Source organism: Mugil cephalus, chromosome 15 (assembly GCF_022458985.1).
Source record: "Mugil cephalus isolate CIBA_MC_2020 chromosome 15, CIBA_Mcephalus_1.1, whole genome shotgun sequence".
NCBI lineage: Eukaryota > Metazoa > Chordata > Actinopteri > Mugiliformes > Mugilidae > Mugil > Mugil cephalus.
In genome coordinates this window covers 8,269,547-8,285,079 of record NC_061784.1, presented here as the reverse complement: position 1 = coordinate 8,285,079, position 15,533 = coordinate 8,269,547, and the positions used below count along the sequence as shown (strand labels likewise).

The 15,533-nt window shown below is 40.5% G+C and overlaps 2 protein-coding genes across 2 annotated transcripts; both read left to right on the top strand.

Annotated features, from left to right (window-relative positions):
- Positions 1-199: 199 nt before the first annotated feature.
- Positions 200-6,252, top strand: acat1 (acetyl-CoA acetyltransferase 1). The gene is made up of 12 exons (XM_047608075.1): positions 200-344; positions 2,070-2,117; positions 2,210-2,327; positions 2,438-2,533; positions 2,668-2,768; positions 3,013-3,156; positions 3,241-3,391; positions 3,484-3,579; positions 3,882-3,995; positions 4,304-4,368; positions 4,566-4,723; positions 5,824-6,252. Exons 1-12 carry the CDS (start codon positions 294-296, stop codon positions 5,942-5,944), a joined length of 1,263 nt encoding a protein of 420 aa, XP_047464031.1. The 5' UTR covers positions 200-293; the 3' UTR covers positions 5,945-6,252.
- Positions 6,253-7,490: 1,238 nt separating this feature from the next.
- Positions 7,491-13,906, top strand: tmprss2 (transmembrane serine protease 2). The gene is made up of 14 exons (XM_047606227.1): positions 7,491-8,160; positions 8,407-8,458; positions 8,628-8,799; positions 9,685-9,777; positions 9,943-10,059; positions 10,190-10,319; positions 10,771-10,887; positions 10,988-11,028; positions 11,185-11,353; positions 11,696-11,862; positions 11,965-12,063; positions 12,253-12,395; positions 12,482-12,634; positions 13,671-13,906. The coding sequence occupies exons 2-14, from the start codon at positions 8,444-8,446 to the stop codon at positions 13,677-13,679; spliced, it is 1,425 nt and encodes a 474-aa protein (XP_047462183.1). The 5' UTR covers positions 7,491-8,160; positions 8,407-8,443; the 3' UTR covers positions 13,680-13,906.
- Positions 13,907-15,533: the final 1,627 nt, after the last annotated feature.

The window sequence follows — 15,533 nt, the reverse complement described above, 5'->3', positions numbered from 1 at the left end:
AAATAAATATCATTTTAGTGAGCGTGAAGTCAGCACTGCCATAATCTTGCATTAAAATATTAATCATTGAAAAGAAGGTGCATTAAAAAAAGAATGGTTCTCTATCATGGTATATTCATCCATATCCACAGTACTGCGCTGTTGTTATCATTAGTGGGAACTTCAATAACCATCATGCCCCGCGAATGATGACGCCGGGTAACACACCTCCCGCTGTGATTGGCTGACGTATTTATCCCTCTGCTGCTGAAGGTGAAGCTAGTCTGTGTTTGAGTCCTGTCTCACACTCCAAAATGTCATCCAATGCTCTCCTAACCATGCATGGCAGAGTCTGCAAACGCCTGGTACGTGACGGTGTGTCAAGTAATGGGTTTGTGTAGTCTGAGATGTCGTTGTGTGTCGCTATGAATGCTAGTTTTAGCAACAATCAGACGACGCGAGGCCCTGGTGAAGCCGCAGCAGCTCTGCTAACCTTTTGGTGTTTGTGCAGCGTCCTTGGCTTAAGTGAGAATGAAGCAGCCTGGGAACACATGCACCAGGTGGCTCGGGTGCTTAGAGAAGTGTTTTCATGTCACTGGCTTCGTCTTCTTAAAAAATAAGAAAGAAGCTAACAACAATAATAACGGGAGCTAGCTAACTGGAACCATAACAATCATCAGTGTCCTGATCTGAAACCCTGAATTGTTTAGAATAGAAAAGAATAGAAAAATACTGTATTCATCCCCAGAGGGAAATTCGAGTGTCCAGTAGCTTGTACACTGTATACGGGATGAGAAAAACTGCACAGACAGAGCTGTGGAAAATGAGTTGTTAGAATTGTGTTGGGATTAAAGGTGCTGCTCTGGACTGTCTGACAGGAGTTTTTCTCTTAGCCTCTGTGACTATATCTGCTGCAGCCTGGTGGAGTCCCTCAGGGTTCCAGCCTGGCAAAACCAGCCAGACTTCACTCAACCACAAAATATTAGGGTGGACAGTTGGTCAGTAGTCCCTCGGTTGAGACCTCATCGTGCTCCAGCCAAGATCTGCCCTTGCCAGCCCTATTGCAGAGTAGCACTGGTGTAATCAGACATGTCACCTGAGCATCCAGGAGCTGAATTTTGTGCAGAAATGTTACCAGTCGCAGTCAAAAAAACTGTTCCAATTCAAATTGCACATCTGACCAATTATGGTCCCAGATGCCAGATGGCTTTTGTCCCCCAATGCCTTATTGAGGATACATTGGGAGGTAACTTGTGTGGACTTGAGTTGGCCAGGTAGCCCAGAATGTATTTTGCATCTTTATCAAGTGTTACAAATGATCGAATGACCGTTATCCTGTTCTGTCCTGAGTCCTGAGTGGTAGTCAAGCTTCACAGTTGAATTTGTCTAGCACAGGAACCCAGTTAAGGACTTTATGGTGTAATGCAGGTCTAACCACTTTGCATCAACACCTGCAAAGTCAAGGAGATGATGGTAGACTTTCAGAAGGCCATCAACAGAGACTGTGTGAAGTTTGTTCAGACCTACAAGTACCTGGGCCAACACCTGGCTAGCACAGACACTGGCTAGCATGGCTACAACTCCTGAAGAGTGTTGTAGCCATGTGTCCATGTGGCAGCAATAAGGGACCTGGACAGGATGTTGAATAAGGCTGACTGTTGTGGGGACAGGGCTGGAATCCTTAATACCTCTGGCAGAGGAGGGGGGCTCTGAACAGCTGACGTTAATAATAGGTAGAAGACTACATTCAGTGACAGGTTGTCTTTGTCCTACTACATGTGCAGATTAAGGAGGTCATTTGTCCCTCTGGCCATATGACTGTTCAACTCAGTTGTTTCTTCTATATGAAGTTATTTGTAATTCATTATACACAGATGTTTGTCCCAACCCTGAAGTAGTTTGCCACTGGATTGCCTGCCACTGCCTGTTTTTAAATCCCTTTTTAAAACAAAATTTTATTCTCTGGGGTGAGATATTATATTCTATCTGGTCAGTGTATATTGTTTTTAAATGTGCTTTTCATCCCCATTGTGGGGGATAAATTAAAGGGTTATTTTATGTAATCTTACCCTATTACTGTGCCATCGTAGGCTCACAAGTACCTGTCAAGAACCTACACATCTCGCCCTTCACTCAATGTAAGTACTCTTAACTGAAATCTCCCATTCTTATCACAATCAAATGTTGCAGCTGCAAACACTGAAGTGCAGACTTTAATGCGTTTTTTCAGGAAGTCGTCATTGTCAGTGCAGTCCGTACTCCAATGGGCTCCTTCAAAGGCACCCTGGCTGCAGTTCCAGCAACCAAACTGGGGTCCGTTGCTATTAAGGGAGCCATAGATAAAGCAGGTAGACACTGTCACTGACTCACTGATTTGTACACAGTTTTCGTATTCTAAGGACCTTTTGCAGTGAAATTTGTAGACGGCTGTGTTCATGGTTTCACTTCATGTGTTCAGGTATTACTCCTGAAGATGTGAAGGAAGTCTACATGGGCAACGTACTTCAGGCAGGAGAAGGACAGGCTCCCACAAGACAGGCCTTGCTTGGAGCAGGTGAGGTCAAATCATTGGAAAAGCGTCACACTATTGATACACATGTGCTGCCCTAGCACCACTGTGAAGTATCAAGAGAAACATAGCTGAAGATTGGTTCAAAGATTCATTCTTATGAATTAATTTCTCCTCAGGCTTGACCCTCGGCACTCCAGCAACAACCATCAACAAAGTCTGTGCCTCTGGAATGAAGTCCATCATGATGGCAGCCCAGAGTCTAATGTGTGGTCACCAGGTAAATCACATGCAGTACAGTAACATGACATAGATTACAAATAATTCTTCTCATATTGCATCTCTTGTTAAGACATGGATCACAGACAAGATAATGTGGGCAGTATTGTGACCAAACACAAGATGTGTTTATAATAAACTATCGCAGGTTTTGCCTGGCTGGGATATATGGATTACAGGATTACAGGCATTATAAGAAAAGTCACTTTATGTAGTAGACTGTAGCTCTGTGTGTGTGACTTCAGGATGTAATGGTGGCAGGAGGCATGGAGAGCATGTCCAACGTACCTTATGTGATGGCCAGAGAGACCCCAACCTACGGAGGAGTGAGGATGGAAGATCTCATTGTCAAGGATGGACTCACCGATGTCTACAACAAATTCCACATGGTAACTGTAAACCTTGAGTCAAATATTGTCTTTCTGGGAAGCTCTTAAATTCCTTTACAAGGTCCTATTACTGTTGTTTCACAGGGCAATTGTGCAGAGAACACAGCCAAGAACTGCAGCATCACCAGAGAGGAGCAGGACGCCTATGCCATCGGCTCATACAGCCGCAGCAAAGCAGCATATGAGTCTGGTGTGCTGGCCAAAGAAATTGTACCGGTCAACATTCCCCAGAGAGGTACATGAAGATGGCAGTGGCTTGTTTCTCTTGGGCCAGTGGCATTAGTCATTTACAGAGCACTGCATATCTGTTCTTTGTATTTTTTGTAGGCAAACCTGATGTGGTGGTTTCTGAGGATGAGGAGTGGAGGCGGGTTGACTTCAGCAAAGTCCCTAAACTGAAGGCAGTGTTCCAGAAAGAGAATGGTAACGATGCACTTTCCATTAATATTTGTTTGAGTCTTTTCATTCGCCACCTCAGTCTGCAGTGTTGTGATAAGCCACTGATTATCTGATGAGAGAGAAAGATAAGAACGGATGCGCTGCACAGTCACTTGTAAGTTATGAATCAATCGTGCATTTACACAAGGGGAAATTCCAGTATATGAAGTATTAATATGCTGTCATATTCACCTATTTTTGCCATGTGCTATCTGCTTTAGTTATAAGAATTGGCATTCAGTCTAGTAGAAGCCATGGGTTTCAGTGTACACTTTGATTGTTCACAGGCACAGTGACGGCAGCCAATGCCAGCACACTGAACGATGGCGCCGCTGCTCTTGTTTTGATGACTGCAGATGCTGCAAAGAGACTGAATGTCACTCCACTAGCCAGAATTGTCTGTAAGTTTTACACGTACACACACACACACACACACACACACTTGCTTGCAGATTATAACAGTCAGTTTTCTGCTTATAGAAGCAATAGAAGATTTGTTGGCTAGAGGCTAGAGAAGTTAGAGTTTCAAATACAGGTTGCCGATCATCATAAAATATGTTTTTATGTGCTCTTGTAAAATGCAGGTAATAAAAAGTCTAGTTTTATGAGGCAAATTTTGTTCTTCCGCTTCATGTTCAGTGTGAGCTCAGTGGTTTCCCGTCAGGTTTTATTAATATGTTGCTTTTTTTTATTATTATTATTAACATAGCGTTTGCTGACGCTGCAGTCGCTCCCATTGATTTCCCCATTGCGCCTGCATTTGCCGTTCCAAAGGTGAGGTTGATGGTGTCATTTGGCACACTTTCTTTATGCATCCTTACTTTATGAATGTAATGTGTGTATCAGTTTTATTATTAAGGTCCAAATGTGTCATGTGTTTTCAAACTGACAACAGTGTCCATCTCAACACATGACTGTGCTAAGAGAGGAAGACCTCTAATGACGTTGTTGACTTCCTTTGTCTCTGTCAGGTCCTGGATGCAGCAGCAATAAAGAAAGACGATATCGCCATGTGGGAGATCAATGAGGCCTTCAGTGTGGTCGTCCTGGCTAACATCAAAATGCTGGACATTGACCCTTCAAAAGTCAATGTCAACGGGGGAGCTGTGTCACTGGGACACCCCATTGGGTAAGCAGCTGAGAGGGACTGGCTGAAAATTAGTTCAGGTTCAGGAGACGAGCTGACCAGAGGAGATACTGTCAATGATCCAATGGAGTAGGAGATGAACAAATTGGAGATACCAGCTGACAAAGCTGTTCATCTCAAAAGTATCCTCATCCAGAAACTGAGAGAGCACTTGATTCAGCTGTGTTTTCATCTTGAAGGCTATGGTTTGTAGTACGACTGGACATCACGGCCTGTATCGGTATCGGCTCGTTACTAGCGTGATGAGATCGATACTTTTGTTACAGTTTCTCTTCTATACGTCCAGCAAATTACTCATCACGGAGTTCATTCGGCCGCAGCTTCTCTCCAAGTCTTTGTGCGTCAGGATCTTCTCCGTCCTCACCTGTAGTAAAAGGTGGGATATTGACTGAGTTTGACACTCTTATCCGAGCATCACAGCAGCATCGCACAGCTGGTACTGATGCTGTTATTGAAATGCGTCAGCACTCGGACGAGAAGACGATTACGTGGGATGTAGACTCACTTTTGTGGTGAAAAATTAATGAGCCAACATTTCCAACTATTATTATTATAATATTTATTATTACACTGTTGCTTTTATTTACTTATCTTGCTCAACTGACTACTGTTGCTGTCTTTATTTCCCATGGTTGTTGTTTACATTGTTATATTTATATTTTTGTTACATTGTTCCCTTTTCTTGCATTTGCACTAATTTAAATTTTATACAGTTAAATTGTTTTATATTGTAATTAGTTAAGAAAAACAGGTTTATTTGCCTAAATACTTGTCCTGTATTTTATTATAATCATAATCAACTAACTAAAGGGAAAATTCTGAAGTTATTCAATGGTCATCCTGACATTTCAAGAAAAGGTATCGTTATCAGCGATACAAGGCCTGTATTTACTTGGTATCGGATCGATACCAAAATTCCCAGTATCTCCCAGCCCTCGTTTGTAGCACTGTTCAATTATGTTGTAATGCATTAATTTGCTCTTTACCCTGTAGTCAGTGTTAAAACCAGAATCAGATGTCTATATTTTAAAATCTCTACATGACATTGAAGTGTTACACTCTATTTCTCTTTCATTTGTCAGGATGTCTGGAGCGAGAATTGTGGGTCACATGGTGCACAACCTGAAGTCTGGTCAGTACGGACTGGCAGGCATCTGCAATGGCGGTGGTGGAGCCTCCTCCATTCTGATCCAGAAGTTGTAAAAAAGAAAAAAGAAGAAGCCGGGTAGGAACCTTCTCTTTCCTGGATTCACTCACGTTAAACTGTGTGGTAACTCACCGTTTGTTCCAAATGGTTAAGACATCTGTAAGCTCCTTTTTCCTGTGAAGAAAACATCTGTTACAACTGTAATGACAGTGGCCTTAATCAAACAGCAAGTAGGACTTGGCTCACAGGACACCATGACTCCAGTTACTAAACACTCCTGTTGGAAGAAATGCCTGTGTGCAAAAAAAGGTTTCATATTTAACTCTGAATTGTAATGGTTAAATAAATAGTTTTTATGAAAGCACTGCTTTGTGTTGTGTTTCTATGTCTATGGGTTAATGATTAAAGGATTGACCTCCACTAAGCAAAAGGCATCAGCATTGTTTATTCATGCATTACTTATGCAATGTTGTTCAGGGTTATTTAGAAGTTGACCACTAGATGCTGCTATATCTCTCTCTCTTTTTATTTTTTTTTTTATTTTTTTTACGTGAATGCTGGTGTCACAATCAATACAATAACATGCCAGATGGGAAGGGTGGCCATGATGGTCATGTCAACTTACCATTATATTGTTAAAGCTAAAGTCTTGAGTCATGAGTAACTGATTAATTGTCTCAGAAGTTGCTCTTTTGACCTTTAGTCATCTAACCATGCAAATAAAATATGAAATGTTATCCGTGGATCTCATCAAGTACAATAGGATCAGGATTCTTATAATAGACAGTAAAACTACACTCAAAAGAAATTAGCAAAACTGATATGAAGGGAAAGTTGGAACATTGTGCTTATGCACTGAAAAGGACAAGCTCTCCAATCTCATTGCACACTGTATAATGACAGTGAAGGGAATTCTATTCTGTTGTATTTTACATAGACATTTCCTTGTGGGGTTAAAAATAAATGTGTAAACTGTTGCAGTGAATGACACTAGGTATGTTATTTATAATCCACACATTTATCAGAATCAGAATCAGCTTTATTGGCTCTATTATTAACGACTTACAGTGAATTTGTAATTACTCATAAGCTCATAAATTAATGTATTGTTGTTTTTCCGTTAAAAAAAATAATTTCCCATACTGCTATACTGTTTTTATACAGTGCATTTCTACCGATTGGTATTTTAGGCCACAACAAAACATATAGCCTCTCATTTACACAAACATGCAAGCGAGTGACGAGCACTGGCTGTAACTCTGGCTTCATGTTCAAGGATATTTGAATATGCGGCATCGCCCTGGTATCGGACCGCTAACCCTCTTCCCTGTAGACGTCACACAACTACACCTACTGAGCCACAGACACCTTGTGAAGATAATGAGGAGGTGCAGCACAAGAGACATGGACATGTTCTTCGCTCTCTTAACGGCTGACTGTTGTTTTCCATCGACCTCCTCTCCTGCCAGTTAATACATTCATATGTGAAGTTGAATATTGACAGGGTTTGAATGTCCTTTGACCGTAGTGTTTTTTTTAAGTCCAGCTGACAATTTTTTTCCAGTTACTGATTAAACACAGGGGACACATCTCCTTAGGAGCACCGAAAATAACGTGAACGTAAGGACTACATGTATCACACCTTTGTTTGTTATGTGACTCAAATCCTTTTCATGTTCGGTATATATATAATATATATATATTCTTTTCGCTCATCTAAGCTTTCATTGGAGAGCCGGTGAGGCAGCTATATCTACTGGAGAACATTGCCTGTAGGTGAACTTTGAAACACCGTCACTGTTGTTAATTCATGTAAGTACGGTTACGCGAAACCCGGACCAAATGTAAAGGGTGTTTGATTTTTGAGGAAGGACAAGGTGAAGTGCAGTGAAAAAGGAGAAGTATTCTTTTATTAAAAAAACAAAAAAAACAATAGATCTCTAAAATACATTACATATAGATGTTCTGATAATATTCAAGATTACCATTCAGGGATTAACACTGTTCCGTGCTGCCTTCTGAAGACAATACGAGTGCTGGCCTTCATTTGTACCTTCCCATATTTGCTCGTGTCATTAAAAAGAGCTGTACAAATCAAGTGGCACGCAGCTCATTGGCTTCTGCACTCTGTGGTAAAAAAGGTGTGGCCTTGGCTGTTGAGTACTTTGAGGAATGGTGCTTGCGAGAGACGTGAGAGTGGAGAATAAAGGAGTGGAGTGACAGACAGAACTGTAGCGCTTAAAGCATTTGGAAATCTACTCAGGAACTCTAGGTAAGTCAGCCTACTCCATAAGTTTAATAGATAACTAATTTACGTATTTTGAGACTTGGAACAGTTCTTTAACCAGTTTATAAATTCTGAGAATTCACAAAGAGAATTTCCAGTACAAGAGTGTTTAACAGTTTGTTATATTTTTAATTTCCAGTGAAATGGTTTTAAAAAGTTGTTTTTAAAGATTTCAAGAGATTGAAAGTAATATATTTTTTTCCTGAATAAAAATAATACAAACCTTTCCAGATAGTGTCTCTCATCGGGCAGTGAGATCCGTTTCACCATGAGTCAAAGTCAGGTAAGCTCTCTAACATCCTCGGACACCTGATGCCTTGATTTTATAACTAAATTAAACTAAAAAATAATAAACTATAAATAAGTTAATGGGTATTTCTATGAACTGAAGCAGATTAGTGAATGAGGGCTGCCGCAAATGAACGCTGCTTTTTCTTTCCCTTTATCTCCAGGCGAAAGATGGCGAGTATGACAACTTAGGGTTCCAGCACCAGGGAGAAAGACCACCTCCATACCCTGTGCAGCAGATGGTATATCCTAACCCATATCAGACGACTTCACCACCCGTCAACACCTGGAACACTACATCAGCCGGATCGCCGTATCCTACAAGACGAAATAAAGGTAGGTGATATTTGAGCTTTTTGATGCTGAATAATTTGCAGGATGTTGGAGAATCTGATAAGGCAGTAATGAGACAGATCCCCACACACATGAATGAAAACACTTACTTTGTACGTACATATATATACATGACCGGTAAAACAGGCTTTTGATTTTGAAGTATGAAAAGGTTTTGCTACTTTATTGAAAGCGTTACACTTGAATTCATGAACTCTAGTCAGTTCAGTTCAGAGTCCTACCCGGTTTCCTTTACTTCATGGTGGCAAAAATAAATAAAATAATTAAACTGGGTCAGTGTTTATGGAACTTGACTAAAGAGTTGGCGTTCCATTCATTGGCCTTATGAATCATGGCCACTGTGGTCATCTTATATGTGTGCACAGTATCTTGTATGAAAATTAATTGGTTTAGCAAGAAGAAAGGAACGCTACTGTATATTTAATTTGTCATTTGGTTTATATTATTACTACTACGAAAACATTTTCTCGGTCTCAGCCTTAGTCCCCCCCCCCCCCCCCCCCCACAAACTCACTGTTATTTCTCTGAATGTGCCAGAATTGTGTCAAATAGCAGAGGGTTATTTGGAAGCATTTACATATCCTAACCCCTGTGTTTAAGCCCGTAGACTTGGGTTGGTCATAAACATAGAGCGACCGCAAGTCATTAGTTTACTCCTGTGAAGTAAAGTAAGAAGTCAGAGCTGTAGTCTGCGCAGGTTCTTGTCACAGTTGCAGTATTTGTGAAGGCATGCAAAATGCATGCAAATAGGGGGTTTGCAAATTCTGCTAATTTTGCATAATACATACACAGCTTAAAAAAAAAAAACAATAAAACAGTGTGGAATATCAGTAATTTTATTTATTTATTTTTTTTCTTTTACTGCAGGATCAAAGTCATGTCACTGGAGAAACATCCTGTGCATATGCCTGGCCGTGTTCTTCGTCCTGGCAGTGATTGCAGCCGTGCTGTGGTACTTCTGTGAGTTCATTTGCGAACCCTTGTAGCTCAGCAAAACGACTTCGGCCGTTGCGCGGTCTCAGAGCGACGCTATTGTGCGTGCGTTTGTACGTGTTTACCATTCACTTGTGCATGCTTGCGTTTGTGCACGTTCTGCACTCATTCATACATGTGTGCGCTTGGCAGTTTACTACCAGTGTATCCTGGGGAAGTCGTGCAGAGACGGCGGGCAGTGTCTGAGCCCCTCCCAGTGGTGTGACGGCGTCAGGGACTGTTCGCATGGAGAGGACGAATCTCAGTGTTGTAAGACATTCAAATCGACACGGCAGACTTCGACACGCATACAAACACACACACACACACACACACACACACACACACACAAGATGCTACCATTTAAGTTTTTTAAAATGCTGCTCTCTTTGCTCCGCAGTTCGTTTGCATGGGGCCAACTCCATGCTACAGGGATACACGGCAAGTAACGAGCAGTGGATGCCCGTGTGCGCTGAGAACTGGAATAACAACTATGGGAAAGCCGTGTGTGAGCAGATGGGCTACGATAGGTGTGTCTTCTGATTGTCTTCACCACCACAGTTCACACTAGAAGCACAGGCAAACAGCTAAAAGGGCAGTGTCTTCATAACTTTCATTAAAAAACAGATAACAAATGCTAACACTAAACACAAAATTGTCCAATCCCCAGAACATGCGACGCGCCAAACATTTGAACAAGACCCGCCATATTGTGTGACTATAGCAAATGGGAAGATGGTTCACTGTAGTTACAACACTGTAGCGCTACACTTTTTTTTTTTTTTTTTTACTTTGCCATCATTTTGAAATAAATCCTGTAACTAGTCTACCATGAAAATACTTATTTGGGAAAAATTAAGGGAAATCTTGAAGAATTTTCTGTAAGAATGAAAGAAAGAAAGTGTGGCAGTTCCGACCAAGCACAGTGTGCTGGTCTCACCTCACTGGTCACATGTTTGACTTTGTGTGTGTATCCCTCAGAAAGGATTATGTGTCCTACGGTCAAACCAGTGCTGGTTCTTTGGCCGCCAATGGATACTTGACGCTGAAGCCTGGAAGTTATTATGGATCATACGTGACGTCACAGCTCACTCACAGGTAAACATTCCTGTTTATGGTATCACTGATACACAGTGCAGCAATCACAAATGCGCTGTGTTAAATATACACCTTTTTTTGTCATCCTTTCCTCTTACAGCCAGAGTTGCTCAACCCAGGCTGTCACACTTAAATGTATCGGTAAGTTACTGTTTTGGCTAAAGTACTCAATATACAGCGCCACTTCTTTTTGATAAGGGGTTATACATTTAGTTGAACAGGACCTAATGAAAGTTTTTTTTTTCTTTCGGCAACAGATTTGAAATAAAAAGTCACGTTGCGCTTGTCCTTCCTCAGAATGTGGGAAGAGTTTAGCAGCTACCAGAACTCGAATCGTGGGTGGCACAGAAGCTGTAAATGAGGCCTGGCCGTGGCAGGTCAGCCTTCAGATAAATGGCCAACATGTTTGTGGAGGCTCCATTATTGCCCAGACCTGGATCCTGTCCGCTGCACACTGCTTTGAAAGGTCAGTTTCCCCCACTTGTTCCATACAAACACGTAATTGCTCAGCCTAATAATGTTGCGCAACAGTGACCTGTAACCTCTTAATTACCATGGTGTGCTTTTGTAGATTAACTATCAGTGACGCGAATCACCGTATCAGTATCATTTATTGACACGGTGATTTCTAAAATTCCAGTAAGGTTAGTGACTGACATGAGTGTAAAATCAAGACCCGCACGTTATGTGTAATTCAAAGTTAAGCTCTCTTTATTTTCCACTTTCTTTTTTTTATTTTTTTTTTAAATGACATTCAAGAAAACAATCAGATATTTATTTTGTGTTTTCTAACTCTGCTCATTGGCAGCTACAACAACCCACGACAATGGCGCGTATACTACGGCAACGTCAGACTGTCTCTAATGACCAATGGCATTAAAGTTGATAGAATCATCAGTCATCCAAATTATAATTCAAAAACAAGTGACAGCGACATCGCTCTCCTAAAGCTGAGTTCACCTCTGCCTTTTTCATGTAAGTGCTGAGAAGTCAAATTCATATTACACTAACTGAGTCACACTAATAATCCTACCTACTGTGAGTAATGCTTGAAGCTCACATGTGTTTATGCCTCAGCCACAGCGAAGCCAGTTTGTCTTCCCAACGCCGGCATGTCCATAAATTCGCCCGGAACTCGAGCCTGGATCACAGGGTGGGGTGCCTTGTTCTCATCTGGTGAGTAAATATGTCCAACTGTCCATGGAATGGATCTAATACTATACGCTGAGAAACCTGTAAATGTTTTCATTCCTCCCTCCCGAATGTCACCTGGTTTTTCAGGCTTCAAGATTAAGTAAGAAAAAACTGTACTTTTCATGCTCGGCTGAGTTAACTGTGGGTGTGCAATCATTAATTTTTACTCAGGGCCAACGCCTCCGATATTAAATCAAGCCAGTGTGACTATATACAGCAGAGAGACCTGTAATGCACCCAACGTGTTAAGCGGGTTAGTCACTGAGACTATGATCTGTGCGGGCAAACTGGATGGAGGAGTTGACTCTTGTCAGGTTAGTCCAAGTTTGTTCTCTCTATTGTGGACCAGGGCGCATAGAAAGACATATACACACTAACCAGAAATATTTGTTTTCTGCAGGGTGACAGCGGAGGCCCCCTGGTGGTTGAAGTTGGGAATGTGTGGTTCCTCGCTGGAGACACCAGCTGGGGGATTGGATGTGCTGAGAGGAACAAGCCAGGAGTTTACGGCAATGTCATTTACTTCATTGACTGGATATACGAACAGATGCAGGTACAGTACAACATGTTGGTGCGATAGAAATGTATTCCTCTAATATGCAACAGAGGGTGATCTTGATTATTATGAGGTTCTATTTGTTTTTTGTTTTTTTTTTACCACATACATTCTCCTTGTATGTTACATCTGAAACTCCACTGTTGGTGTTTGCACTTTCCACTTAGTCTTTTAGTTTATACGAAGTTGAAAACATTTTTAAAGTTTCAACAAAAAAGACCAAATAGTTGTAACGAACGCTCTTATTTCAGAGACTTGAAATTGGTATTGTTTACTAAGCATGCTTGAAAAATGACAGTTGTCAGAAATTAGCAAAGTAGATGCCGATTATTTTTTGATTGACTTATCAGCATTGATCAACTCCTCTTACCAGCTCCATTTCACAGAGTCACAGAGACATGCCTGCTTTTATTAATTACTCTTAATGGATATGCAATTGGAGTTTTTTTTTTTTTTTAATTGAATACAGCATCCAGCATTCATACTAAGTTCTAATGGTAAACTTCCAACATATAATTGGCATTCACCTGACAAAAAGCGCTAAATGCATGTCCGGTGCTTTCTAAGACCTAGACTGCAGAGCAGCAGTCTGGTACCATAACTCTCAGTGGGATCGGTTTTACAAGCAATGTTTTGTACGATTTTGTGAAATCATCTGATCCCGTGTTCTCATAGAAACAGAGAAGTGCCATTAAACATTGCAAAGGGCTCTTATGATGCCATAAAACTGTGTAATTTGTCTGACAAGAAATAATTAAGGGATAAACAGCACAGCTAATCCGCCCATATCATCCTGTTCATCCCGTATTGTAAAATACTCACTTTAGTACATAATACTCATCATAATTAAGAAAGTAAAAAACGAAATAAAGCAGTGCTGCTAAACACTAACTAGCCTAGCATCGCAGTGTCATGTTTGAAATCCATATAATATTATTGGATCAAACTAAATTTTAAGCAAAGAGCCTTCAAAAACAGTCTTATCATACTGAGATCTAACTCTTTTCTTTTTTCTTTTTTTTAATCTCCCCAGAATGAGTGATGGAGACAGCTGTGAAGTACTTTATCACAAACTATGCACTTTGAAAAATTGATGGGATTTGTTAATCAGGGAGATTTTATTAAACCAAAGCACTGGACAGAATGAAACTGAAAATGAATGAAACACATCATTACTTTTTTTTATATGTTTGTTTTTAGCACGCACTCAGTGCCTGTATCTAAACAAAATGAACTATTTATTTGTTTCAATAAAATGAATTGCATGTGTGTATTGTATTTCTCACTCCTGTCAAGTGCCCTGTTAGTGGTGCCTACATAGCGCTCTGCATTCACTACAACACGACTCCAGAAACTCTTCAGAAAACAATGTCAGAGAAGATCACAGCTTGTCTACAGATTCAAAGTTTCTTCTGAGGAGAGGACACTGGAGACGTAAAGATTAGAGTTTATTACAACACAACGAGCTATACATTTAGAAACCAGAGATACCTCCTGATCATAACTCATTTCTGTTTGTGTTACACTTCATTTTATAGCAAATAAAAATGTTCTACCTGTGTCACAAAAGGTAAACTCTTCTCTACACTTTTTTAAACAAGGAGAGCTCAGAAACACATGTGCCACTATGAATTAGTGCTTATTATACTTCATACAGTACATCCTTTCAAAACAGAGTACACCATCAGACATAACATTATGACCATCTCCCTAATATTGTGCCGGTCTCCCTTGTGCCTCCAAAACAGTTGTGACTCATCAGAGAATGGACATGGTCCTTCTGAGGGTGTCCTGGAAACAGGATGTTGTTAGTGGGGGTCTAGGGGGTCATATGGATTGAGGGGAGGTGCCACACATACTTGATCAGTTTGGGATATAGTGAATTTAGATCCCAGGTCAACACCTTGTGCTGTTCTTCATGCTTTTTGTAGCTGTTCATAAACTGTTTCTGTGCGTCACTTGTTGGATATTACCTCAGCACAGCTTGAAACAAGTAGAGCAACTCCAGAAGCAAAACAGCCAGCATTGAGTGTGATTGTGCCAGATTATGGCCCATCACAAATGGTCAGGACAATCTGTGCGGTGTGTGTGGGATATGTTTTACAGCTTAACGATCTTCCATAACTATGTTCATATTTACGTCACTGTTTCTAAAAGTAGGAGTGTTTTTCCTGCTTGACTTAAGTGAAGGGTTTATCTTTACAGACACTAAGGCCTCAAACCAAATGCTCTGTGCATTTGACCTGAATTTGATACCTGCGCAGTTGATTGTATAAGTATAATTTACTGAATTAACAATATATATGAAAAACCAAAATACACTTTTAAAAAAACTTTAACAATATAGTGGTTTTTAGTCTTTAATAAAAGCAGGAAATGTACCTGCAGGTTTCCTTAAATCACTGTTGCCTAGCGTCATGTTTTTTTTTTTTTATTATGATGTTTTTGTTTGCCTCTTCCTCTTCCCACTTACCATTTTATTTCTGTAAAATCGACCTAATTTGCTTATTTCTGAGAATGTGATAAAGTTTACTGTTGATGAGGTTACATCAAAGTCCAGACATCAAATCTACAAGGATGGTAAATGGCAGTGACAGAGTCCAGATGTAGAGCGACTCTTTCGCGCAAACGCGAAAGAGTCATAAAGTCATTGAAAAAGTATTCATTCCCCATCGAACTTTTTCACATTTTGTGACCTTACAACCACAAACTTGAATGTGTTTTCTTGATATTTTATGTGACCGATCAACACAAAGTAGCACAGAATTGTGAAGTGGAACGGAAATGATGCATAGTTTTCAAAATTTTAAGCAAATAAAAATCTGAAAAATGCTGTGTGCATTTGTACTCAGCCCCGCCTGCATCAATACTTTGTAGAGCCACCTTTCACTGCAAT